Here is a 26,448-nt window from a genome sequence, read left to right on the forward strand (position 1 = left end):
ATTTGACATTCTGCATATATGTTTTATGATTATATTTAGATTTAATGAATGTTCCTCCCAACAATAAAATCTCCCAGTCAAATTTTCATCTTTCTATTTAGGTCTCTCGTTAATAATGTAATATGCCTTACCATTATACCTAACTTTTATAAATGACTAGATTTATATATTTGACTTTGTTTAGGATTGTAAAAGATATTATAAATTAATATAATTTATTTATATTAAATATTAACTATTTTAATATTTTAAGTAAGTAAATTTAAAATTAAACTAAAAATATATAATAAATTATATAAAACATGAGATAAATAAAAAAAATCTTTAAAAAGATTAAAACACAGCAGACTTAAAAAACAAAATAAATATGGTTTGTTGGATCCTTCTACATAATGTGAACCAAGTTAATAATTTAAATAATGTGAACAAACTTGAGAATAATTATAGACTAACTCATTTAAGTATATTCTCTAAGAATAAAAAACCTAATTTATCAAAAAAAATTACTAGAGAATTGAATATGAACTCTAAATAAAATAAATTATTTAATTTTTTCCTGGCCACGAGGATTATAAATGGATATTGATATGTTAACATGAGTTCCAACCATTTTAAATATACACTTTATAACTATAAGTTTAAAAATAAAATATTTAAATAATAATTTATTTTATCTAAACCAAATTTTAAATCAAATCATTGTGTATCACACATCAAATTTTTTTTATATAAATTGTATAATAATAACAAATTGAAACATTAATGAATTCCTACATAACAATATTAAAATAATTAAAATGCAACGCAAAAAATAAAATCTAACACAACATAAATAAATGCAAATATATTAAATATACAAAGAGGTGAAGATATAATTGTATCATTTATTAATCTATATTTTTTAAAAGGACTAAACATATATATATTCATTTAGAGAGGTAAAATGAATTTTGACCACATATAAATTTATAATTTATAAAGGGATACAATTATAATTATCTATTTTTGGGACTAACCCCGTTTATCCCTCAATAAAGATGAATTTTAATACTTTTTAATAAATTAGTTATAATTATCAATAAAATACTTAACAACCAAACTCTTTTTATTCTTTTTGTAATTCAAACGAAACTTAAATAATTTAAAAAATTAAAATTTAATTTAATAAAAATTAGAGAGTATAGCGAAGAAAAGAGTATAATATTATAATAAAACAATAGAGTGACACAAATTTTAGAAATATTTGAATAACAAAGGTAGCATGTGATGTAGGGGAAATGGATGCTCAATCTTGATGTTAGTACTAATTAATTAGCTTTTACTTTTGCAAAATAAAATAGGTGGGGCAGACCACACATGTAATCAGTCGCTGGAAACATAAGTTTTATTGTCATAATATCTTTTCTCACTTGCAACCTTCTTCTCATTACGTTTCTGCAGAACGGAAACATATCTTATAAGCACTTTCAGCACAAACCTTCCTATGGCCTTATAGTCCACTTCATAACTCACTTGAAAGACGGTTTAAAGTATAAGATTCAGTCACAAATAGCATGACTATAATAAAGTGAACCTGGTAAGCTTTATGATTTGCTACAATCCTCTTAATTATTGTGGTAGTTGTAATGTCGAGCGGGCTTTCTAAAACTTTGAAAATTCCCATACTAATTGGAACATCATAAGGGTTATCTTTTTCCTGCATGACATGAAATAATGTAACTTAGCCATTCTAATCACTCGTCATGATCAACAAGTTTTAAACTTCATCACCTTCTGAAAATCACTGCTCTCTGCCACTGTTCCATGGACAACTAATGATATATTAAAAGTTGTGATCTGCAAGTGCAAGATTGTGGCAAAAGAAAAATTATGGGGCAATTTCTTAGATTTTCATAAAACAAACATTAGTTTAAAAGTGCAAAGCAATAATTTAGCTAAAATGCAATTCCATACAATGTTTTAACTATATTAAGGTCATCTTAAAAAATCATCTTTTAGATATCTATTAATAATATGGCACATCATATTTTTTTAAAAGTTTTTAATTACTGCCTTGTACACTTTTAACACTAGATCAATTCTCTGTTAATAATAGTTTAACTCTAAGTATAGTTTTTTTGTGTTAATTAATTAATATTAACTAATAATAATAGTAAAATAATACTTAGAATATAATATTTAGAAATTTAATATTTAGGATTTAGGATTAGAGTTAGAATTAGAATTAAAATTTAGGATTTTAAAATTTAAAAGTTTAGAATTTGAGGATTTAGTTTTATTTATTTAGGGTTTAAGTTTGGATATTACGATTTTTTTATTAATAAGAGTTAAAAAAATAGTATAAATTAGTTTAGTATTTAGTTTTATTTATTTAGGGTTTAAGTTTGGATATTACGATTTTTTTATTAATAAGAGTTAAAAAAATAGTATAAATTAGTTTAGTATAAATATAATGTGACATATTAGTAAAATTTTAATAAGTGGACCTTTCATAATCATTCTAATTTAAGTTAAAACACTTAAAAAAACAAGAAAAAAGCCCTAAAAATTTCATAGAATTCATCAAAGCCTTTTCCTTTAATGCAGTTCAATATTTAAATGCCACCAGAATCAAAATAAAGATATTATAAACCAGCATATACTACTTAAAAAAAAAATGAAGTCTTAACAAATTAACCAAAGAATAGTACTAACCATGTCTTTAGACACTTCCAATGGAGCACCGATTATCACCTCATCCACATAGCGACAAGCTAAAACACTTAAGCTTCTTTCATGTAGATTCATGATAGGGCGATGAGTACCTCGTTTAGCACTGCATGATATATAATACAGTCTTTCTTTGAATGCCTTGGCTTATTCATAACATTACCTTACTCGGCATAGCAAGGTGTTCTCCTTTTGCATTTAAAAGAGAAATGTGTATCTATGAGCCATTCAAGATCTTTTTCTTCCTACAAAGCTTGCACACATTTTATTTTGAAGGGTATTCCTTATTCGTCCTCCCCCCTTTTATGTTTATTTTGAAGGAGTGGTGGTTATGTGCTAGAATCAACAGAGTTTCCCCTTTCTGCACCGATATTTTGACACTTCTAAGATTCTTTTTACTGGGATATCTCCCCTGTCCCTTCTTTTGGGGATAAGGTGTTTGCTCTATGAACCGTTCCAACTGTCCCTTCTACAAGTACTTTAATAGCATCCTTTAAGTTTAAGCAGTTGTTCGTAGCATGTCCTACATCTTTGTGATATAAGCGCTCAGCTATATATATACTTCCTTTTTCATGGATTAGACCTATGGGAGGTGGGGTCTTTAATATTTCCCTACTCTCGCTAAGAATGTTCCTTGTAAGGTATTTAAACAATTTCAACTATTTTAGCTTTATTTTCCCTTCATTTGGCACAATAGTTTGGTTACCCTCTGAATCAAGGCTATGCTAGCATCCTGGAGATCATATTCGGCCCCATTGTTCGTCCTTTCTCGGTTGCTAGCTTTTTGTCCCTCATGGAACTTTCTAGGGCACATTTTTGGATTTGAGCATAAAGAAACTCATTTTGGGCTTGCAACTCCCTATACTATCGGACTTTAAGACTAGAATCTTCTCCCACTCCTAAATCTCGACAATACCCTTCATCATGATGATTTGTCAAGGTGGTGGGAAAAAGGAATGTAATGCTTGTTGCTCTATAGTTGAAATTGTGGAAATGATGGATAATCAAATTTTACAACATCATTTTGACCTTGGTTTCAACTTGGTGTTGATAATAGATGACATCTTGGTATTATTTTTCTTGATTATAATAAAGTAGTAGAGATGTAATTTTTTTATTTTTTCGCAGCACCAATTATTATAAAAAATAAGTTATACAACGTGCTTGGGCAAACTATAGTGGTGGTTCACAAAGTGCAAACAACCAGGATAAAAGCCTAATATGTATATAGAAGTTGAGAGCGGATTTTTGCAGGGTGGTCAAAATAATAAATTGTCGAGTTCTTATATCTACCGCTACTAAGATGTTGGAGTAAGTATTTATTGAGGGAGGTTGCTTGGATGGTGAAAATTAAACACGTTACTCCATAGCTATAAAGGATAGACTAGCGGGTTGCAATAATATGGTGATTAGGCGGAGTAATGTAGTAACATTGAGCCTGGAAGGCGATGGATTGATGAGTGTTGACAGGAGTCTTCCTTATATGTCTTCTGCGAATTGTATGGGCTTATTTTATGTAGCACGATGCTCGACAAGGCCAAAGTGAAGCTTTTGGTGAGGTTGAGCTTAGTTAACTTCTATATCTTCAAGTTTTGAATGATGTAGGATAAGTGACACAATAAATATATGATCTACTTAAATGTAACACATGATTTTGAAAAATATTTATAATAAAAAAATATCATTACCGTTTCTTAGAATCAAAGATAAAATATAAAGCATAAAAAATAAAAATAAAAAAATTTCAAAAACAACAATTTTTTTTTTCAAAAAGAAAATAAAACTTTATGTAAGAATCACTTTTTAAAAGTTCATTCCAAAAAGAAAAATACTGCAATAACAAGTTAAAAAGAGGAATAAATTAAAATGCAAGAGAGTAAATTTACCTGATAGTTTGATCATTGTGGGTGCCAACGAGAAGAAAATCTCCCAGTTCTCGGGCAACACGCAGAATCTAATATAGCATAGATTTAGTGACTTTTTCTTTATTTTCTTTCTCTCCGGCGACAAAATCACCATGTAAAAAACAACAACAAATATGACATAACGTACCTCAACATGTCCAGCATGGAAAAGATCAAATGCACCATCTATATAAACAATGTGAGCGTTTGGTCCGGGGCCCTACAACAAGCAGTAGAGAAATTTATATAATTCTGCTTGAATGGATGCCAAACACTGCCAACAATCAAATGTCAAGAATTTAAGGATTCTTTTTTCCATATAGAAGGCATAGAGAAGATAAAATAGATGAAAAGAGTAGAGATAGCTATCACAGAAAATGCAATTCTTTTTTTAATTTTTTATCCGACAAAAATATAGATGAGCAGAATCCCATGGTACATGCATCCAACATTTCTGCAATGCACTAGTTATCATGATTCATTTCAAGATCAAGTAGGTTTCAAAACAAAATGTTACTTTGGGCCTCTTCATATCCATTTTGTAAAAATATTATGGAAACTTGTTAAAATTTTGAGTTCCAAATAGCGTTACTAACTTGAATGTTTATTTCTTTTTCTACACTACCTAGATGGAGACCTGAACTCTTGGATCAAATTTTTCTAAAACTAGAAAAATGCAACTGAAACAAACAATATATATATATATATATATGAGGAGAGCTGAGGTTATGCATACCTTTCCGTTTGAAAATTGCACGATTCTGCGGGATGTTGGTAGAAAATGAGATACGCGAGTTCCAGATCTAGATCCAGATCCACCATCCAATTTTTGGCTGTGCCCGTGGCTGAATTGTCTTTGTAGAGAGGAATGATTATGACTGTCACTAACTGATCTTTCTCTTACACAAAGAAGCATTCGGCCTGTTAGGAACAATGAATGCAAGGCAATACATTAGAAAGCATCCATGGATCTTTTATTAAAATTCATGGAAATGCTTAAACTGACCGACAATGTCAGTGCTAGAGATGCCTTCGGTGCGCTTAATCTGCCTAAAACGACCAGCCTTCTTAGCAACAGCATAAGCATCAGTTCCATCGGGAAGAACACAAGGGTCATCGCCGTGAATAATGTAGTCCATCTTGTATTCATCGAACAGCTTCTTCATGAAATCTTCGGTGATTGCATACGGCGCATCAGAAATGACCTCATCCACCCACTTCACCGCCTTTACCATTATCATCCTTAATTCACAACAAAAATGAATGAATGGGTGAATGAATTGAAAAAAAATGAATCGACCACTCATATATGTATATACATATATATCAATCCTATACCTTTCATGCATGGGAGTTACAGGAGGGCCTTTGTTTGCAATGATTTCCGCATCGCTAACTACCCCCACCACCAATTGGTCGCCTACCGCACGAGCTTGACGGAGGGCATTGCAGTGACCATAATGCATCATGTCGAAACAACCGTCCATATACACGCGCAATGGCTTCTTCTTCCTTTTTATTTTCCTCCACAAACCCATTCCAAGTCCTTCAGGAGGTAAGCCTCTTTTCGCTACGCCAAGGTACAATCCTACCGCCATGGCCACTACCACTGCTCCACCTATTAGGGACGTTGATGATATCTTGTTCATTGCTTGATTTTTGTCAATTTATTTCCAGAAAAAAATATGTATATATATTTATCAGTATTTATCCAACATTTCAACTCTAATTGCCAAAAAAAAAAACTCCAATTGCCAAGTATAGATTTTTTTTCGCTTTTTTCACATTTTCTTCTGCTACTATTGCTTAGAATCACGATATGGAATATCATTATATTGTAGCCTTCAGCTTATGCCACCTGACGAGTGACTTTTTCCTTTCTTTTTTTTTTCTTCCTGAAATTACAAATTAGAGTGATGGAAAGAAGATAATAAAGGTTAGTGGACCGAAAAACAAAAAATTATGAGTTAGGAAATCAAGAGTCTGATACTCCCTTGTTTTTCTTTATTTTTCTAATTCTGGTTTTAGATAATGTGCATAAAAGTAGCGATTTTAAAATTGCAAATTGCTTGATAATTTATACAATTAATTTTTAATTAAAATAAACTATTAATTAAATATATATTTCCATTGATATTAAAATCCATATTAAAGTAAAATTATGAAATATTTTCAGAATATATTATGATTACTATTAACATTAAATTTCTTATTAAAGTGAAATTCCTAAATTGATAATTAAATATTGAATAAAAAGTTAAATTTTATTTTTATATTTGAATTGATAAAATAAATTCTAATTAATAAAATTTAAATTGTTCGATGTAAAATTTCATATTTATTTATAATTGTTTCAACGTTTTATTTGTATTTAAAACTTCTAAAAGAATAATATATTAAAATATACTAACTAAAAAGAGAAAAAAATTAAATCGAGACTTTATATTTAAATTGAATTGTTGGGTTCTATTGCTGATTTAAAAATTCAAAAATTAATGTTTCAATCATTGTTAAAAGACAAATTACTTTTTAATTATTTTTATTAACATTAAAATTCCTTATTAAATTAATTTTTAACTGGTTATTTTATTAATTACGTATTGATTAATTTTTCTATAAAAATATTTTTATTACCTTTAAAATTAAATTTCTCATTAATTAATTTTTAATTAATTTTTTAAAAATTAATTACACATATACTCTTAACAAGCTTGTTTACTTGAGTAGCAGTCTCTAAATTACTTATATATTAGCCTACAAAATTCGAAATTAAAATCTATTTGTTGTTTTTGAAACTAGACTCAATTTAATTATAAAAATTTTAGAATTTTACATAAGCAAATCAATACAATATTTTTCAGTAAAGAGTTTATATAATGTTTCCATTTGTTTCTTTTGAAAATATACTTGTTAATCTTTTAGAAATATAAATTTCACCTCCTAAATATTTTTTTATTATAATTTTTAATAAATTTTTAAAGTCAGAATTAAGGAACTCAAAATTAATTTGACATTATCTCATTTAAATTTATTTATCTCATGATTTACAATTCCGTTACTCACATCATTTCTTATATACAAAACAAACTCGATAGGCTTGAATTTCATATTTGGTTGAACCTCTATCTCAATTTCTATAATTTTTGTTTAATTTTCAAAGTTGAACCATTGTTATTTTTTTATCAAACAACTTACGCGTTCTTAAAAGAATTTGTTTTATCAATTTTTAAACTAATTATTAATCATTGACACTTTAGTCTTTTGGAAAATAATTATTTTGAGTATTTGTCTCTATTTAGCTAGAATTTTCACTTCCCTAGCTTCACCGCTTTATTTTCTCATATTTTTCATGTCTATTCTTTTCTCTACAATAATTTTCATCACATTCTCTTCACTAACATGTTAAGAATACAAAATTTTATATAAGCAAACTCTAGTTTAGCATTATTTTCTTGCTTTTTCAACAATATCAAACTTAAAATTAAAATAAAATATTTATATTCTTACCTTATCCCATTAATTATAAGTCCTTAGCTTGATTTTTTTTCTCTCCTCCAATTTTAATTTTCTTGAATCCAAGGTAATAGTCATACTTACAAAATGGTGAATTTTGATTTCGAGTAAAAAATGGTGAATTTTGATGAAAATAACTAAATCAATATTTTCCCATGAATGGTGAATTGCGGGAGATTGATGGTGAATGAAAGAAATCTATACAACTTTTCTATTAAAATATCTCTATTAATTAATTAAATATTCTAAAATAAAATTATAATAAAACATTTCAACCAATCATATTTTAACACCAAATAATCCTTAATTATTATCATGATAATAGATGATGGTTATTCTAATTGAGAAATGATTATTTTGCTCCTCACGATTTTCTACAATTTCACCATTGAGTCACTCTTCCCTTTAGGAAAAATTATAATTTAGTTCCTCTTATTTCTCCACTTATTCAATTTAGTCTTTATACACCAATTTATTTCACATGTTGGTCCTTTCCACCTCTGAGGTATTTGCACTTTTGGTCTCCTATCCTTTTTCATATTTACATTTTGACCTACAAAATTTGAATATTTGCACTAAGACCACAACACTTTTCACATTTTGTGTTTTAGTTCCCACTTTAAATTAATACATCATAATATAAGTCTTTAATTCAACTAACTTTAGTATCCATCAGTCTTTTCTACTATCACTTATAATTTCTATTTTTTATTTCTTTTGAAAATTCTAATACATAAAATTAATTAACACAAATCTTCGATAACGACATAAAAATTTGATGGGTGTCGAATCCATCAAAAATAAATTCTTACGTCTCAACAGTATATAAATAATAGTATTGGGAGTAAGATATCTAAAATTATCATTTTTATTTAACTAAGTTACGTGCTAAGCAATTATGATTTGTGCAAAAATAAAAAGGGGTAATTCAAATCTGATAAAAACAAAAATAATAACAATATTAAAATTAAAATAACAATAAAAATAAACAAAAATGAAATTAGATTGAATAAGTCAATGTGATAATATTCTAGTTCAGGTTGGATTTTTTATTATTTTGGGCAATTAATACAAGATGCAAAGAATGTCCTTGAAGCCATGAGAGCTGAACTGGAAGGGATGCGACGTGAGAACATACACATGGAAGAAAGGGTGAAGCAGTGGATTAAAAAGTAGTGTAACTATAATTAATGAATTTATAGAAAAAAGAATGGTGGAAGCAAGGGTGACGTGGAGGGGAAGATGATGAACAGTAACAGGGGGTAAAAAATGGTAAAAATGATGATATGGTATGCACAGTTAATCACTGTTAGAGATTTAACATTTAAGTGATTAAAATGAAAACTCCCAAAAATTGGGTGATCAATTAGTTAGTTTACCCTTTTATAAAAATAAAATAAAATTACTGTAGTGAAAGTAGAAAGTAAAGCAGTAGTTTGGTGAAAAAGATGGCAATGATGTAGAAAGGTCTACACTACAAGTTGTTTGGTAAACACAGAAAGGTACGGGTGCGGGTGCGGGTGCGGGTGCGGGTGCGGGTGTGGGTGCGGGTGCGGGTGCGGGCGGAAAATAAGCAATCTCACTCACATTGATTGATATGAAATCACCCCAAGTAACATTATTTTAATTCCAGGCACAGAATGAAAGTAGGTGACGACAGAAGAGGGTTGTGGAATTGGGAAGCCGAAGAAGAAGCTACTGCGATTGCGATTGCCAACTCATTCTTCCGTCATGGGCAACTGTGGCACTAGAGAGGAATCTGACGTTGTTACTCATGCTCAAGGTTAGGTTACATTCTTTTCTTTTACTACTTTTCCATCTGCGCTGCCCAGCACAGCACTAGGGCTAGGGCATCTTTCCCCTTCTTCCCATTCCTTGAATTTCCAATTTTGAAAATCGCAGTTCAGCAGCTCCACAACCACATCTTATCCGACAAGAAGCTTACTCAAAGTCAGAGCCAGACTCAGAATCGTACCCTCTCAGATCTGAGCGACTTCGAGGATTCCAGGAAAAATGCGCTTCTCTATACCCACATTATTGCCTTCACTTTATTCGAGCTTGAGACTATTACCAAGAGCTTCCGTTCTGACTATATTCTCGGGGAAGGTGGCTTCGGAACAGTCTATAAAGGTTATATTGACGAGAATGTGCGGGTCGGTCTCAAATCTCTTCCTGTCGCTGTCAAGGTCCTCAACAAGGAGGGCCTTCAGGGTCACCGCGAATGGCTTGTATGTACTCTCTCTTTCCCTTTTTACCTACATTCTTCTCCCCCATTTTTTTTTAATTCCCTGAAACTGCTTTGCTCTCTGTCTCCAGACTGAGGTCAACTTCCTCGGCCAGCTCAGGCATCCCAATCTGGTTAAGCTGATCGGCTATTGTTGTGAGGATGATCACAGGCTACTTGTATACGAATTCATGTTCCGTGGTAGCCTTGAGAACCACCTTTTTCGAAGTAGGCATTTCTCCACATTTTACATCATTCCTATATTAATCCCTGCCCATATGTGTTTCTTCTTTCCCTGTCTTTCTATTTCATTAGTATTGCAAATACATTTCCTTTCCTGCTGCTAAGTGCTAACTTGTTCTCATCAACTAGGCTCTTTAAATTTTGTTTATCTACTTAAAAATAATGTAGTTAATGCATTGCTTCCACCCTTTATCATGACAGACTTCTTTAGCGTGGAGCATCTTAAACTTACTTGATGTAGCTCCTTGGTTATGAACCAAAACTGTTACTATCAGAATATTGAATCTTTTTAGGAAAATATTGCACTGATCCAACCTAGTGCATGGCTCATCGCATGATAGGATTTCATAATCTGTCATAAGCACCACTTTCTTGGATATGTAAACGGGTTTTTTATCCAATAAAGCAGTTTAACTGCTACAAGAGGCCTGCAGGGCCATAAGCACCTCTTTGCACGAGGTGCTATTTTAGAAGTTTTGTTTCAAAATAATTTCAATGAACCATCGATGTTGCTAATTTACACGGAGGAGAACAAGGTAAGTGCAGCTGATATGATATTAATCTTGAGAGGAACTTAGTGGGGTGATGCTAACTGAGGGCATCTGTTCAAACTGACAGAATTTGGTTTTTCAGCAACTCTATTTTTTTCTTAAAGCCGTGACAGGCTGACAGCCAAATAAATTGATATCATGAGAGATTATCTGTCCTCTTTTATTGCAAAGCTCTAAGAGATCACCATTTTCTACCTTCTAAACTTATTTGATAAATGAGGCAATCATATGAAAAGAAACATAATCTGTATTTGTAGGCCAGCATCTATAATCATTGCCTCAGGACTGCTGGATATGTAGTGTCCTCCATCAGTCATCCTGTGTTCCTTGGGAATTAAAAGCATGATGTGTCTCATGCTTATTATGATTATCCAAGTTAGAACCTAAAGCCACTGAGTACTTCAACGGTTTCCTTTTGCTTCTTCCATTTCTGAAATTTGTTATGATTCTCTTTGTCTATGGTAACTGCTCTATTTATTGTTAACAAAGGTTGACATCGCTTTCCTATGCCATTCAGAGGCAACTGCACCTTTATCCTGGGCGAAAAGAATGATGATTGCTCTAGGAGCTGCTAAAGGGCTTGCTTTCCTACACAATGCTGAAAGACCCGTAATATATAGGGATTTTAAAACCTCCAATATATTGTTGGACTCTGTAAGTATTTGCATACATTGTTCATTCTAGACCTTTCACTTGTCTTCTTTTCCCTTGATTGTTGAATTTGTTGTCCCTTAAATCTATGCTAGTTGAGAAAAAAAAAATCCATTCAGTAATATACTACCATGATTCTGATTTATGGGACCTCAATTCCTCTTCAACCATGGGTTTGCCTCTTGAATATGTAGGATTATACAGCCAAACTTTCTGATTTTGGACTTGCAAAAGCTGGACCACTAGGTGATGAGACCCACGTTTCAACTCGAGTAATGGGAACATATGGATATGCTGCACCTGAATATGTTATGACTGGTATGACCTACTAAAATCTTAGTAATGTGTGATACATCATAATAACATTTATAGGAATAATGGTGTCCTCCCAGCTGGGGAAATGAGTTGATAACCATCTTTGATAATAACATTACCTCTCTGAGCGGCCTTACAGAAAGGCCGAGCTTGAAAGCATGTTGGGTGCAAGCTACCAGAAACCAATAACAATTTAGCTGATTCATCATATAGATAGATATAGGTCCTTCAGTGTCACTGTTGCTGGTAGTGCTTAAGGAACAAGTTGCATTTGTTTTGTGCTCTTCGCATTGTCAAAGGGGAAGATAATTTTGGATTTCTCATCATCAATGTTGTGTGGGAAGGACAGTTGAAAATCTTGTTTTTAGCACACCGTGTATGAACAATTTATGAAAATAAATGAAAGTAAATTCACCAGATCATTTTTATCGTGATTTTCGAATGGGATCCAAAGCTATGATTCATGTCTAACAGAATAAAGAGTTATCAAGGATATAGACAGAATTGAGAAATTCCTCAAGTTGATTTAGTTCATGCTTCTTAAGTGGCTGTTACACAAGTTCTGGAATTTTGGTACATTTGAGCATTTATCATATTGTCTACTACTTCTGTAGTCTTCACTTTTTCCTTCTGATGGTTTGATAAAATTAAGAAGCAATTATATTTGATATTTATAGTTAATTATTTCTGCCTATAAAATGAGCAGGTCATCTGACTGCGAGGAGTGATGTATACAGCTTCGGAGTTGTTCTTTTGGAGCTTTTGACGGGAAGAAAATCTGTTGATAAGACAAGACCAAGCAAGGAGCAGAATTTGGTGGATTGGGCTCGCCCAAAACTGAATGATAAGAGAAAATTACTTCAAATAATTGACCCAAGATTGGAGAACCAGTATTCAGCAAGGGCTGCCCAGAAGGCATGCAGCTTGGCATACTATTGTTTGAGCCAGAATCCAAAAGCAAGGCCGTTAATGAGTGATGTTGTTGAAACGCTGGAACCTCTACAATGCACTGGTGGTAGTGCAGATGAAGTCTCCTCGTCTTTGAACTCAAAAGTAACAGGAGGTAGTGCTGGTCCGTTTGCAATGGGTGGAGTTCCAGATTATCGAGTGCGACACAGATTTCAAACAATGTTGGTCCAGGTGCCATTTGTAGGTCGCCTAATCCAAATTGTTCCCCAGGTGGCCCTGCAGCATGCAGAGTTCGATGAAAATGTCACCTACTTGTATACTTGTTTGGTGTGGCTTTTGTAGCATGACCCCCTGTCAAAAGTGACAAATTTGCTTGTTAAAACAAGGGTGGTTTTACTTAATTGTACCTAATGTGTAAGTTGTCTGTAGTCTGTGTTGATTATGTGTTGATTATGCTATTCAACTGAAGCTTGTATCACTTTTTTTTGTTTTATCCTTTGCCACTGGAATTTCCTGTCGGAAAGTTGTCTTCAGCATAAAAGCATGCAGTTTCAGACTTGTAAGTAGATGCTTTTTAGCTGTGAATAATTTTGATGAAGATGGTAGACAATGGAAAATGTTGACAGCAACTCTGAAAATGAACAGTGTACCAACTTGCGATGATGACAATGAGTTCACCCCTTTTTTGTTTGTTTGAATAAACCGTTGCTTATTCTCGTATCTGTCTATATTTCTCTAAACGTACTCGTTTAGTATCATACAACTTCTTTGTGCCTACCGAGCATGGCATAAGATTGAAGAAGCAAAAAGAAAGGTGAAACTCTACAGCGAAAATGAGCAGTAATATGACAAATTAGTTTAAAAGCATTGGGGAAAATGGGGAGGAGTGCATTTCCAAGTGATGTGATGACAGGCACAAACTAGTTTGGATCTTTAACCAAGCATCGGTGGGTGGATTGTGGAGCATTGGTTTTACGTTTTTAACCGTGTCAAAAGTTGTAGGTAAAGCCACAAAAAAACCTTCAAAACCAAAACCCCATCAATAATACTAAGCCTGTATGATTGGTTAAGTCTGAAATACAAATGACAAATAAATAAATCATCCATACGTTTGTTTGACCCACTTTTCTTAACAAATCTCCTTCTCCTTCCCTATCCACCACACGAATTTTATTAGGGAAAAAGTGTTTTTATCACTCCCTCACTCTCCTCCGTCCTCTTTGTCTTCCTCTTTATGCATGAGCGCTGTGAACAAAATATGGACAGCTGGGCCATTGATCTTCGTATCCTTAAAATATCAATTCTAGTCCTCTTCACCGCTTGTCTAGGTATGCATGCTGCCTCTCTTAAATCTTAATTAACGTAATCGGCTTGATTAATTGATGATGACATAGTTGCAGTTAAGGCTTCCGCAACAGCATCTAGGAGTAATGGAGAGTATAAACCCGTAGGGCCAACTGAGTATCGCCTTCTTCAACCTGATTTAGGCAAGGATGATGGTGCACGGCGAAGGCTTGCCCCTTTCCAGCTGTGCTTGCTGTGCAAGTGTTGCAGCGCCACCGCTGCCTCCACCTGTACTTCAATGCCTTGCTGCTTTGGCATCGATTGCCAGCTTCCCAACAAGCCCTTTGGCGTTTGTGCTTTTGTACCCAAGACTTGCAACTGTAATTCCTGCGCTGCCTAATGCCTACCCCTCTTCCACAATCCTCAATTCCTTCACTACTTACCTGCTTTAATTCTATTGTTGTCAACTGTGTATTAGTTGTACCAATGATGATGTAAAGAAACAAACATCATCAGCATCTGCTCATTAGAAGCTGATTTTATTGGATCTTTTCACACAAAGTAATTCTTGTGGGAGGATGGTTATGATCAAATATTTTTTTTTGTTTGTGTTTTCTGTGGACAATGCAAGTTGAGTTTTTGCCCTATTTTAAATGGTTCATGGACTATAGCTGTGTTAGTATGGAGTTAGAGGAGCAATTGCAAAAGCAAACCTACCTTTTAATGGTTAGTTCCAATTCAACAACCAACATCCCACTTCAATCACAACAATTGATCCTTAATGCACCAACATCAATATCTTCACCCACTATGACAAATTTCTAAAAATTTCAAATTCCCAAGTAAAAGGACATTTTATAAAGCTAAACCCTTGTGATTTATAAAAATTAATCTTTTTAAAAATTCATGGTAACCATATCTCTTTCCTTTATCACTACATCCAAGCTTTACTTTCCCTCTTCCAATTAGTAACAACAAACTACCTTAATTAGGAACCAAAAAACTAAAGTCGCTATCCATCTTTTTCTATATCTACATACCTCCGTATATTTATTATCATTAATATAAAGTCCATATGCTTATGGTTTATTGAGTTGTAAACTCTATTGTCTACTAGTTATGTTAGTGGATCAACTGCAAATTAATGTTAAATTTAAGAACTTGTATTGATATACTATAACATTATAAGCTCTGAATGAATCTTATGATAATACATTCCTACCTCTATTAAAAAATATCAATTTCAATTTCAACTTATGATATTGATAATGATTAAATTATTTAATATTAATTATTTTAAAAAAGGAAAAATATTTTATCTTCAAATGCATAGTTCTTGGCAAATATATGGATGACATGTCACGACACAAATTAAAAGAGATATATATATATAAAGAAAACAAATATAATAAATAAAGTTGACTAAATTCTTTTTTATCTCTCGCTCGCTGCCTGCCTGCCTGCCCTCGCGCGAGCGAGAAAGGTAAAAGGAAAAAGGAAGGGAGAAAAAAGGACAGGAACTAAACAAACAAAATAAAACAATTGGAAGAGAAAGGAAAGGAAAGAAATCTCTGAACTTTTCTCTCCTCTCTGCATTTCTTTTGTTAACAATCGGAACAGTCTTCGATCATCCCCGCTATACGCCGGTTTTTCTCCCAATCCGCTTCTGATTCAGTCAAATCGCTTCGCTTCCTACTTTCTTTACTTGTTTTACTCTTCTGACTCCGACCATAGGGTTAAGGTATTTTCCTTCTTTTCATTTCGGATGATTTTAATTTTAATTATTTATTTATTTATTTTTCGACGCGGAATTTCGCCTTCGAAGGTAAGCCGATTTGTATGTATATCTTTTTCTTTTTTCAATGTAATTAAGATTGTGTGTTGTCGTTTGTTTAGGTTTCCTTGGTATACCGCGAAATGAAAAAAAATAAAAAATTGAAATTCTGATTTAGATCATGAAATTATGATTTAGGGTTAGGGCAACAGGTTCATCATCGGCATCATCATCGGCGCAAATGGATGCTTCAGGTACGGATTCAGATGCTTACGGAGGTGCCTCTTCTAATTCAAGGAGACACAGAATACTATCGGCTTCGAATATAATCCAAGCGCCTCTTTCAGCCTTGTTAGAATACTCAGGTCTTCTCCGTACATCACGTTCTATCCACCAAGAATCCGACCCTCTTATCACTAATCCGAACCTAGAAAATTCCACTTCTGCCCTTGCCAACAATGGACATGTTGCTATTAGGATAATTGGGACGGGAGACAACCATGAGAGCGAGAGAGATGCATCTGGTATGGTAGCAGGCCAACTCAGGGAAGTTACTCCTCAGAACGAGGTGTTTCTGGGGTTGGGAACATCTGATGGTCAAGGAGGAAATTCCAGAAGCAGCGATCTAGGGGTGGCTGCTGGAGAAGGAGAAGGTGTTTCCCACTCCTCGTCCAATGGGAGTGTTAGTGCTGATGCAGAAGCTGGGGATGGAGGTGGGGGTGGGTCTGGAGTTAATAATAGCAGAGATTCCTCCTACCAAAGATATGACATTCAGCAGGCTGCTAGGTGGATTGAGCAAGTTCTGCCCTTTTCTTTACTTCTCTTGGTTGTTTTTATCCGGCAACATTTGCAAGGTGACTCCTCTCATTTTCTTGCTTTTCAATTTGCTCCTAGCAGTAGAATTTCAACCCTTTGTTTTAGTATAGCTGTTAAATATAGCATCAGCATATAGATAATTTTAATCTTTAATATTGAGAATCTACTGTGGTTGGTGTCCTTGTGCATTTTGCAAATATTAGCTGGAGTTGGGCTTTAACTATTATTGAGAATTTAAGTGCATGGTAGCTTTTTTCCCCCTTGGCTATGCTTCTTTACACCAAGTATCTATTGGTATATAAATGCGACAGTACTTGCATGAAGAAAGTTTTTTTAGAGGAATAGTTGATGAACACCGGTTTCACTTTTAGAAGCTTATTAGTGTTGTTCACCTAGTCTTCAATTGCTTTAGTTCATAAAGCTTTTAATTGTGTTGTTTGGCATGCCTAAGTGGAACATAAATCAACAAAATCACCTCAGACCTGTTCAAGCAGGTTGCCTTTGATTTGTTGGTCACCTTAAATTATGAACGGTGGAAGGTACGTGGAAAGCATCCACTGATTTAATTGTTTTTTTGAGTTCCTAATAAATTTTTGTTTGTTATACCTTTAGTATTAAGAAAGAACAATACCAACTCATTTTGGAAGAATAAAAAGATGGGTAATTTAGTCTATGCTTGATCTTTTTTTGAAAATGGGAGTGAAGGAAAAATTGAGCTAGTAGTATGATGATAACTTGTTATCATAGATACGTGAGTCTTTATAATATTTTAGAATTAATGTCTTTATACAGGTGAGCATTTATTGGTTTAAACCGATTTAACTGATCATGTTTGCTTACTTCGGTTCAGTTTATTCGGTTTTGAAAATTGGTTTATTCTGTTAGTTAGGTTGGCTATTTGTTTTCAAATTCGATAATTGAATAGGATGAATTAACGGACCATTTTATTTTCTGAATAGTTAAAACCAATTAAACCAACAAAACCAATTGACTTAAGTTGTTTTTTTTTTTTTGTTAATCAATTTAATTTAATTGGTACGTCAGTTTTATAAGTTAATTTGGTTTAATTTGTTTTCAAAAAGAACCGACCTAATGCTCATTCCTATATCTTTATCGTTGAAGTGCTTTTTTTATGCCTTTTAGCTTGAGCAATTTAAGGATCCAAACCTATAGAGAGTACTTTCTTCCTTTTATGGTACACATTCTGAGAATCATGTTTCTAGCTTGCAACTGCCTAATTACTAAGTTGATAGGCTACATGATGTCTTTGGGAGGAACTAAGATTTGGGCTTTATGGCTCCTGCAAGGTTAAAATGAACATTTTCAGAGTCGCATCTCTTCTCAAACTGAAGTACTATTCATTTCAAGTTAATAACATTTGCCTTCTGCAAAGATTTGCAGGTTTCTTTGTTACAATTTGGATTGCTGCTGTAATGTTCAAGTCTAATGGCATTTTACGGAAACAAACCGCTTTGAAGGTGATATATTATCTTCATTTGTCAGACCTATGTTTTATCCGAAACCAATATTTAAAAGGTTTTCTTCTACCATCTTTAGTAGAAAAATTAAGTATGCCTTCTGTTTGTGGCTGCAGGGGGAGAGAAAGATCTCTGTTCTGACTGGAATCTGTCTTGCTTTCACGCTCCATGTTATCGCTGTATATTGGTGGTATTGGAATGATGATCTTTTGTATCCATTGGTGATGCTTCCCCCGAAATATATTCCACCTTTCTGGCATGCTATTTTTATTATCATGGTTAATGGTGGGTTGTTTTCCACAAATATATTTATCAATTGAAATGCAATCATAATGTCTTGTTCTACTGAAGAAACAATTTATGGATACTGTTTGACAGCCCTGTGTTTAAACAATGTCTATTGCAAGTTCAGTTTTCCTGTGTAGATAAGTGTACAATATTCAGTTTCAATCTTTTTTTCTTCTGTTAAAATAAGTGGCCGAAGTAAAAATAATATGTTCTCATTCATTAAAACAGATGGTTTTTTGAAATTTTTTTATAGGTGTGTACCCATATAAATTTGTTGATTGGGTTAGTGAACTTCAGCTAACATCACCTTCGAAATTCAGCACTTTATCTGCATCTAAATGAGTGATAGTTCATACTCTAACCAGCATAATTTGAAATCTTTCATCTGCATGCATGCAAATTCTACACCACTCTTTCCCTTGTCCTTTTGTTAAAGATGCTTGTTTCCCCATTTCTATTGTGGATTATTTTTACCTTATTTGTTGATATTATGTCATGATTCTGGCTTCTTTCAGATACTTTAGTTCGGCAGGAAGCAATGGTTTTAAAGTGCTTTCTGTTAATGTATTACAAGAACAGCAGAGGCAGAAATTACCGGAAGCAGGTTAGCTCTGTTTTTTTAGTGGACTGTAGATAATATTTATAAATAGCACGTGCATGCATGTCTTGATGTATGTTATCCATGAGATGTTGAATACTGAATTTTGGTGAGGTCAAAGAATAAGTATGGAAGAACAATGATGCTAGAAATAGAAAGAGAAATTGATTAAGAACAGGTTGTAATATGGTCCAACTTAGTAGTTAGGCAGTCTTCATTGACTGAGAATTCCTCTTTTGTCTTAATTTTATTATTAACCTTTGATTTTGGAAGAAAAAAGTATGCATTTCCTGATCTGGAATTGATTTTGCATGATTTTGTTGTTATATTGTGAAATTGTTTTTTGTTCTTTTGTGAAAAGAGCTTCTAGATGACGATCTTTTCCGTGTTTTAATCTTGTCTCTTTTTTTTTTTTTTTCCCGGTTTGTAAGAATATCATGCCACATCATATTGAATGTAGCTATCTGCTATGGTACCAGTGCTCAATTATGTTCTGGCTACCATCACATAATTGGAAAATCTCATTCTCCTTAATAGCAGCAAAGAACAGACTTGTTGCTTTGTCGTGGCTGCAATTTTGAACGTGCATACTTAGATGCATGCCTATGCATATAGCTTATTCTACTTCAAGCTGACTTAAGAAAAATGCATATTACCAGGGTCAAATGCTGACATTGGTTGAGTACATGATGCTACTTTACCGTGCTTTACTGCCAACTCCAGTTTGGTACCGTTTCTTCTTAAACAAAGACTATGGAAGCCTCTTTTCATCACTAATGACAGGGTTGTACTTAACCTTCAAGCTGACATCTGTTGTTGAGAAGGTTTGTTTTTCTATTAATATAAATTTGTTTTGAGTACTTTTGGGGAAGTCATGTGAAAGATGGGTTTCTGGCCTAGTCTATAATTTCTCTCTTTCTAAGTTTTTTCCCCCTTTCATGGCTGTCAACTTTCAGGTACAATCCTTCTTTGCTGCATTGAAGGCATTATCTCGTAAAGAGGTACATTATGGTGCTTATGCAACATCAGAGCAGGTAGTCTGGATTTCATTTTGGGGGTTTTGTGAACTGAATATTACATTTACATATAGATAGGTTTGAGGTGCCTATTTGCTTGCAAGCTAACAGCTAGTCACCAAAAGAAATGTTCTTATGTGTATTTATTGCATACGAGGAACTCGAGAACATTATGTTTAGAGAAGGGAAAAATAACTAACCTTATAATGTGTCTTTCACATGCACAACTGGTCCGTTGTTTCTTATTCTACCACTCTTTTTTCTTCTACATATATGAAGGGTTCTGGAGCTCTCATTTGCTAAATGTTGGTTAGCTTACCATGAGGGGATTTGCTTTGAATGGTTGAAAGGATAATGTACCTAGGTTGTTATTGGCCGGTGTTCCTTAGCTGTGTAACTCATCTGGGTTGAGATTTTAAAGATGTAGCAAGGCTGTTATTTGCAATGAGTGTTTCATTTTTTTAGAGCGATTGCTAATTTTTAAGAAAGGAATGTTTGGTTTTTTAAACTAGACACTTTTTTATGATGTTAGGTGAATGCTGCTGGGGACCTGTGTGCCATCTGCCAAGAGAAGATGCATGCTCCTATACTACTGCGTTGTAAACACATCTTTTGTGAAGATTGTGTGTCTGAGTGGTTAGTTTATTGGCTTTAATCTACCATAGATTGTGATTGCTGTTTGCATTTGTTTATTTGGTTTAAGTTTGGTGATGATAATGAAGCCCACTTGTGTTGTCCAGGTTTGAGAGGGAAAGAACATGTCCTTTGTGCAGGGCGTTGGTTAAACCTGCAGATCTGAGATCATATGGTGATGGATCTACTAGTTTGTTTTTTCAGATATTCTAATATCATTGCTAAGATACGATCAGAATCAGAATCAGAATCAGGGAAGCTTTATCTGCTTGGATGTTCCTAAAATGTATCCAGAGCAGCCCTATCCTGAACCTCATCATCATCATCATCCTCTAGAGGGGTAAATTGGATTGTTTGGTTTTGCCATGTCTTGTCAATGTGAATTTAACTAAGAAGTTGAAACCAAAACAACTGATTTGGAAAGAAGTAAAAAAAAAAAATTTGGACGTCTTCTGTTCCTTTTGTATGTTGTAACGTGAAAGGGTTGAATTTGAATTGAATGTATCTATCTAATGGGCCCTCTAAGCAACACATAGAGTTGGTCTTATCAGTATATGTTACGGTTCTATCTGCGTAAATGCAAACCCTCTCTTTTATTTTATTTTTTTTTCTCTCTTTCCCTCTTAAAAAGAGTAAACTTTGTGATGGATCCTGGGTTTTAAGTTTTGTAGAGCTGTTAGTCTTGCAAGCTGGTGTTGGAAATGGTCTTCAAGAAAGAACACGCAATCTGCCCTGCCAGAGGTAGAGCGGCAGCTACATCCTTTTTTCGTGCCCTAATGTTTTGTTTGTCTACATACCATTTTATCAGGTTATATAATAAACTCAATTCCTAATGATTGGCTTCTGAATGGCCACACTCATTGGATGTGAAAAAAATGATTTTTTTACATAGCATTACATGTGTTCTAAATATCTGCATAAGCAAGTAAAAAGGTTTATCCGTAGAAAGCCATTACAATTTAAACTCGAATGATCCGAATGATGGAGAAGCATTTCTTATTTAATCATGGACCAGAAAAGCAAAAACGGCTATGAACAAATTACATGTCAAAGAAAAAGGGAAAAAATCTGTAAAAATGATATATAAACCATCTATATAAATACCAAGGTAAAGACTAAATCTAAGAGAAGAGAGTGGAGGAGGTGGTGTTGCAGTGTCCATCAGTGGGTGGAAGAAGGTGGGACATTAGTTTTGGAGTTGGAGACATGAGGCGGAGTAGTTTCTTTGCATCTTGCTTCCTCTGCTGGTTGGCTAAGGTGAGGTGAGATTTCCTTTGTTAGCATTGGCTGTTGGCGGCATGAGCTGGGGCTGCGAATTCGAGGCTGACTTGGACTGGGGCTGCGAATTCGAGGCTGACTTAGACTTGGGCTCGGGCTACGAATTCGAGGCTGACTTAGACTTGGGCTCGGGCTGCGAATTCGAGGCCGACTTAGACTGGGGCTGGGGCTGCGAATTCGAGGCCGACTTGGACTGGGGCTGGGGCTGCGAATTCGAGGCTTACTCGGACAAGAAGAAGGGTCCAACACCTCCAACTCAGGTGTGTAATCACCGGAAAGCATTTTTGAGAGGGGGAAGTTGATGGGAGAACCAACTGGCGCAACTTCTTCAGCCCCCTCATCTAAGTACACAACATCCTGCATGCTCAGTTGATGATACTCTATTATTTCTCTTAGAAACCGGTTCTCTCTAGCATATATCGAATTCTCATGCGCCAATCGTCCCTTTTCTGCCAACAATGTCTCCAGTTGCAGTCGAATCTGATTTTTTATCACATTTCCAACATTCAACATTTGAATTGCTTCTACCAGTAGCCCAACACAAGAAATCTAAGAAAAAGCAACATTGATCTCATAATAGTAGAAAAAGGTATATGGTATGTACCAAGTCATCGTCTGCAGGATTATCCCCTTTCTCTCGACTCTCCCGAAGGAGTTTATTCTCCTCCTCCAGTTGAGCACATCGTTCTTTTGCAAAAGCCAAATCTGCTTTAACAGTTTTCAGCTCCCGAAGAAGAAGTTTTGCTTTAGCAGCTGTGGCCATTGCAACCTGCATGCGGAAGTAAAACAGAGCCAGATCATGCATTTAACTGGACAGGACAGGATAGTTGAGTTCAACGGCACCCAATGCCATACATGAAAACAAAATTATCATGATTAGAAATAACCAAAATTGTCATGAAAACAACCTAAATGAGGTTGCTTTATCATTGTTTCTTAAGCTGCAAAGTTCACAATGCAGTAAAGCAGGGCAAGAAATTTGTGAAATGGTTGAAAGAATCAAATTCAATGCTTTCACTATATGATTCAGTGACACAATTTTGCCCCTTACGTCTCGAGATGCCTTGAGTTGGTTATCATGGTTGGTTTGATTCTGGAGCTGCATTGGTGGCTGCACTGTGCTATTGAAACCAGTGAACTGATTATGTGCCATGGGACTGTTCCCCTTTCGCCTGATTTGAAGCTTGCGTGTTTCATGGATGATATCTTGCGTTTTGCTTTCCACAATTGTTCGACCTTCCTGCAAAGAAAGACAAGAAATTGCGTTGAAGAATACGATGAATTACATTTTAACAAACCCTGGCAATAAGTTCCAATGACTGTTAACTGGTGTAAGTGTTGAAAACTTACTCCTATGATCGATGAATCTTCAATTCATAGCTTACAGAACATATATAGACAGACAGATGGATGTAAAATAGCAATGATTTGTCTACCAATTGAGATTGACAAAGCACAAGAAGAGCTACATACAAAGTAAAAAGGAAACAAGGCCTAGTCCAAAGTGCCAACTGCCAAGAGGTTCGCATCTTACCTCAAATGTCTTTTCAAATGAGTCACCAATTTGATTAAGGGAAGTGTTGAGCCTATCCAAGCCCCTTCTTATTGCAGGATGGTCCATTCGTCTATAGCTCTCAGCTCCTTGTTGCTTCTGCTATTGACAAGGAACATAATCAATTCAATCATAAGAAAAATGGAGCACTTGAATTTAACGATGGATCAAGAGAATGACTCGCCTGGGAAGCTGTTGAGGTATCCAACACTCTACCACGAGTTTCAGTGTCCTGCGATACATTATCATCGTCTAGAATAGCTTTGGCTTTCCGAGCAAGAACACCCCAGAAACCTTTAGAATCATTTATTGAGTCTTCGTAGGCATTAAAGCCCTGCAATCCAAATAAAAATAACAATTCAATCATTTATTGGCTCGCAGCAAAATCGATCTCCTTTGAAGCGCTTATCTATTATGCCTATAATAATTTTAAAATACCTAATCACTTACAACTTTATAGATATAATTTGGCGTTGAATCATGAGAAAGAACTGACAAACCTTAGATCTTGTAGGCTCGACATTAGAAAGAACAGGGGAGTCGATATCGCGAGCAGCAGAGGAAGCATGAAGGGCCGGAGCGGCGAGAGAATCGGAGTCCAAGGGGGAGGAAGAGGATGGTGGAGAATCTCTTCCTTGAACGTGGAGGATTTGCTCAGTCCCTGCCTTCTCCTGTACGCCATCTCCTTTTCTCTGTTTTTCCTTTATTAACATGGCACGACAATCTTATACTCTTTCTTCTTCCTCTCCTTCTCCTCCTCCTCCTTTTCTTCTTCTTTTTTCTGCAAATTGGCCTTCACGTAACAAACCTCCCTCCTTTTTTTAACCAACCATATTTATTTATTTATTTATAATATAACATGTAATCAAAATATTTATTAATTATTCTTCTTCTTTTTTTTAACAAAATGGAAAAGACAAACATACTTAATGTAAACTAATAAATATGGTTGTGGCATTTCTAATTATAATCACAATTACAATATCAATAAATATAAAATAATTAAAACTGCTTAAACTACCAACTTTCACAATTGATTATAAGAATAACATATGTATCTTTTTCAATAGGAAAATTATAATTACGGACTTAAAAAATAAGTAAATTAATCTGTATATATTTCTATTATTAAAAATTATATATATTTTTATTATTAAAAATTAATTCCTATACATCATTTTGTATACTTGGTACATCATGTGTCCATTAATCACGCTAATTTTCTGTTTAATTTAATGTACAGAGACTAATTTACTTATTTTTTAAATAGAAATGACAAAATACAATTTAATTTTTATAATAAAATAGAAGTCTCTATACTACTTTTATTGAAAATTATACAAGTTTAAAAGAATTTTCATAGATGATGAGTTTGTGATGGGCAAATTAAGGGGTGGAACAACTCTCTTGAAAAACCTAATGAGTTGTAGACTGTAGTTTAACTTACACCATTAAGTTATATTATATTAAAAAAAAAAAGACAACAATCTTAAATTTAATATAATCCCATGTTGATGGCTGATGGCTTTATTTATTTCCATGGACTCACCAAATGAGTAGAATTAAGATAATAATGCATCCCATGATCTCAGCGCCAGAATCACTTGCATTTCATTATTATTTCCCCAGTGAATTAATCTCATGAAGCCGCTTCTTTAGAAATGGCAAATCAAATATAAACCCTTTCCTTGCTTCAACCTCATCTTTTCTACTCCTCAAATCCAACCTATTTTCCTCAATTTGAGTTGGAGGAGCTGACGATGTTTCCACCTTTGCTTGCTTACTATAACATCTGCTTTCCAACCCACCACCAATAGAGAGCTTTAGTTGACAAGATTCCAACTGTTTCTCATTTAACCTGTCCACTGGATCATCATCACCTCGCATTTGGCCTTTGTAATTGGTAGGACCCCTATGACTATGAAGATGATCGCTTATATTTACAGTTGCTCTAGGAAATCCTTTTTGGGTTGAACCAAATGCATTAGGATATTCACATTCAGGTTGCTGAAACAAAGCACCAACCCAGCATCCCATCAACTTCCGCTTGGCAACCATTTGGGCTGTTGGTCCTAAGTCTTTAACAAACAACATCATGCTATCTTTGTAACCAATATCCTGTTGATTAACCTACAAAACCAAGGCCATCATTCCACATGGGACCTGTCAGTTTAGTTGTTTAATATGTATCTATGATAACTTACAGGACCTAATGGTGTCGGGTCGGTGGAAACAATGGAAGCATTCTCAGTTAAGAGAGACGTCCAGGGTGCATATGTGCAACGTTTATCTCCTACAACATAACTATTTCTCTTACAATTTATAGCACCTGTTAAAGAACCATCTGTTAAAATCAGTGAATCATGCCACCGAATCCAAATTCCAAATTTATTCCTTACCAGAGTGTATTCCATAATCTCTTGAATCAAAACCACCAGAATTGCCAAGAAAACACGACATACTTTTCGATGATAAGTTGGTCTTAATATTGCTCCTTAAATTTGTTGTAAGCTTAGAACTTGATGGAGCTTTAGCTTCATACATGATCCTTCTGTTAGTTCTTCGTTTTGTCTCTGAAAATTCCGACTCCAAGTTCTTTGGGTCATTTTTGAGACAACTGAAAGCCTTTTGTGCTAGTTCATAAATGGCTCGAGCCTGTAAAGAAACAGGAATTTGGCATTCATTTAATAGTAAGCATAATTCAGACATAGT

The 26,448-nt window shown here is 34.1% G+C and overlaps 6 protein-coding genes across 7 annotated transcripts; 3 read left to right on the top strand and 3 right to left on the bottom strand.

The window, feature by feature from the left end:
* Positions 1-1,185: 1,185 nt before the first annotated feature.
* LOC107935960 (ethanolamine-phosphate cytidylyltransferase) lies at positions 1,186-6,542 on the bottom strand. The gene is made up of 9 exons (XM_016868588.2): positions 5,952-6,542; positions 5,620-5,855; positions 5,350-5,534; positions 4,762-4,833; positions 4,596-4,663; positions 2,695-2,815; positions 1,771-1,836; positions 1,574-1,696; positions 1,186-1,434 (listed from the first exon to the last, which is right to left on the bottom strand). The coding sequence occupies exons 1-9, from the start codon at positions 6,260-6,262 to the stop codon at positions 1,363-1,365; spliced, it is 1,254 nt and encodes a 417-aa protein (XP_016724077.1). The 5' UTR covers positions 6,263-6,542; the 3' UTR covers positions 1,186-1,362.
* Positions 6,543-9,730: 3,188 nt separating this feature from the next.
* Positions 9,731-13,497, top strand: LOC107935979 (probable serine/threonine-protein kinase PBL8). The gene is given in 7 exon segments (XM_016868611.2): positions 9,731-9,909; positions 10,029-10,354; positions 10,443-10,578; positions 11,662-11,798; positions 11,990-12,113; positions 12,817-13,230; positions 13,233-13,497. Coding segments are annotated over 7 exon segments (1,275 nt in total). The 5' UTR covers positions 9,731-9,857; the 3' UTR covers positions 13,319-13,497.
* A 415-nt stretch (positions 13,498-13,912) lies between these two features.
* LOC107935980 (uncharacterized) lies at positions 13,913-14,950 on the top strand. 2 transcript variants are annotated; one of them, XM_016868614.2, is made up of 2 exons: positions 13,913-14,347; positions 14,420-14,950. In XM_016868614.2, the coding sequence occupies exons 1-2, from the start codon at positions 14,254-14,256 to the stop codon at positions 14,701-14,703; spliced, it is 378 nt and encodes a 125-aa protein (XP_016724103.1). In that variant the 5' UTR covers positions 13,913-14,253; the 3' UTR covers positions 14,704-14,950. The 2 variants fall into 2 exon arrangements, with proteins under 2 accessions (XP_016724103.1, XP_016724101.1); XM_016868612.2 differs by having other exon boundaries at positions 14,076-14,347; positions 14,414-14,950.
* A 766-nt stretch (positions 14,951-15,716) lies between these two features.
* LOC107935976 (RING finger and transmembrane domain-containing protein 2) lies at positions 15,717-21,507 on the top strand. The gene is made up of 9 exons (XM_016868610.2): positions 15,717-16,044; positions 16,276-16,931; positions 18,295-18,371; positions 18,488-18,656; positions 19,175-19,263; positions 19,917-20,081; positions 20,214-20,291; positions 20,806-20,909; positions 21,014-21,507. Exons 2-9 carry the CDS (start codon positions 16,319-16,321, stop codon positions 21,117-21,119), a joined length of 1,401 nt encoding a protein of 466 aa, XP_016724099.2. The 5' UTR covers positions 15,717-16,044; positions 16,276-16,318; the 3' UTR covers positions 21,120-21,507.
* A 266-nt stretch (positions 21,508-21,773) lies between these two features.
* LOC107935944 (neurofilament medium polypeptide) lies at positions 21,774-24,568 on the bottom strand. Its single transcript, XM_016868571.2, has 6 exons — positions 24,237-24,568; positions 23,921-24,070; positions 23,719-23,835; positions 23,236-23,424; positions 22,789-22,953; positions 21,774-22,664 (listed from the first exon to the last, which is right to left on the bottom strand). The coding sequence occupies exons 1-6, from the start codon at positions 24,447-24,449 to the stop codon at positions 22,068-22,070; spliced, it is 1,431 nt and encodes a 476-aa protein (XP_016724060.2). The 5' UTR covers positions 24,450-24,568; the 3' UTR covers positions 21,774-22,067.
* Positions 24,569-25,353: 785 nt separating this feature from the next.
* LOC121216143 (uncharacterized) lies at positions 25,354-26,445 on the bottom strand. The gene is made up of 3 exons (XM_041091458.1): positions 26,136-26,445; positions 25,941-26,065; positions 25,354-25,866 (listed from the first exon to the last, which is right to left on the bottom strand). Exons 1-3 carry the CDS (start codon positions 26,443-26,445, stop codon positions 25,354-25,356), a joined length of 948 nt encoding a protein of 315 aa, XP_040947392.1.
* Between the last annotated feature and the right edge of the window lie 3 nt (positions 26,446-26,448).

Source organism: Gossypium hirsutum, chromosome A02 (genome assembly GCF_007990345.1).
Source record: "Gossypium hirsutum isolate 1008001.06 chromosome A02, Gossypium_hirsutum_v2.1, whole genome shotgun sequence".
Lineage (NCBI taxonomy): Eukaryota > Viridiplantae > Streptophyta > Magnoliopsida > Malvales > Malvaceae > Gossypium > Gossypium hirsutum.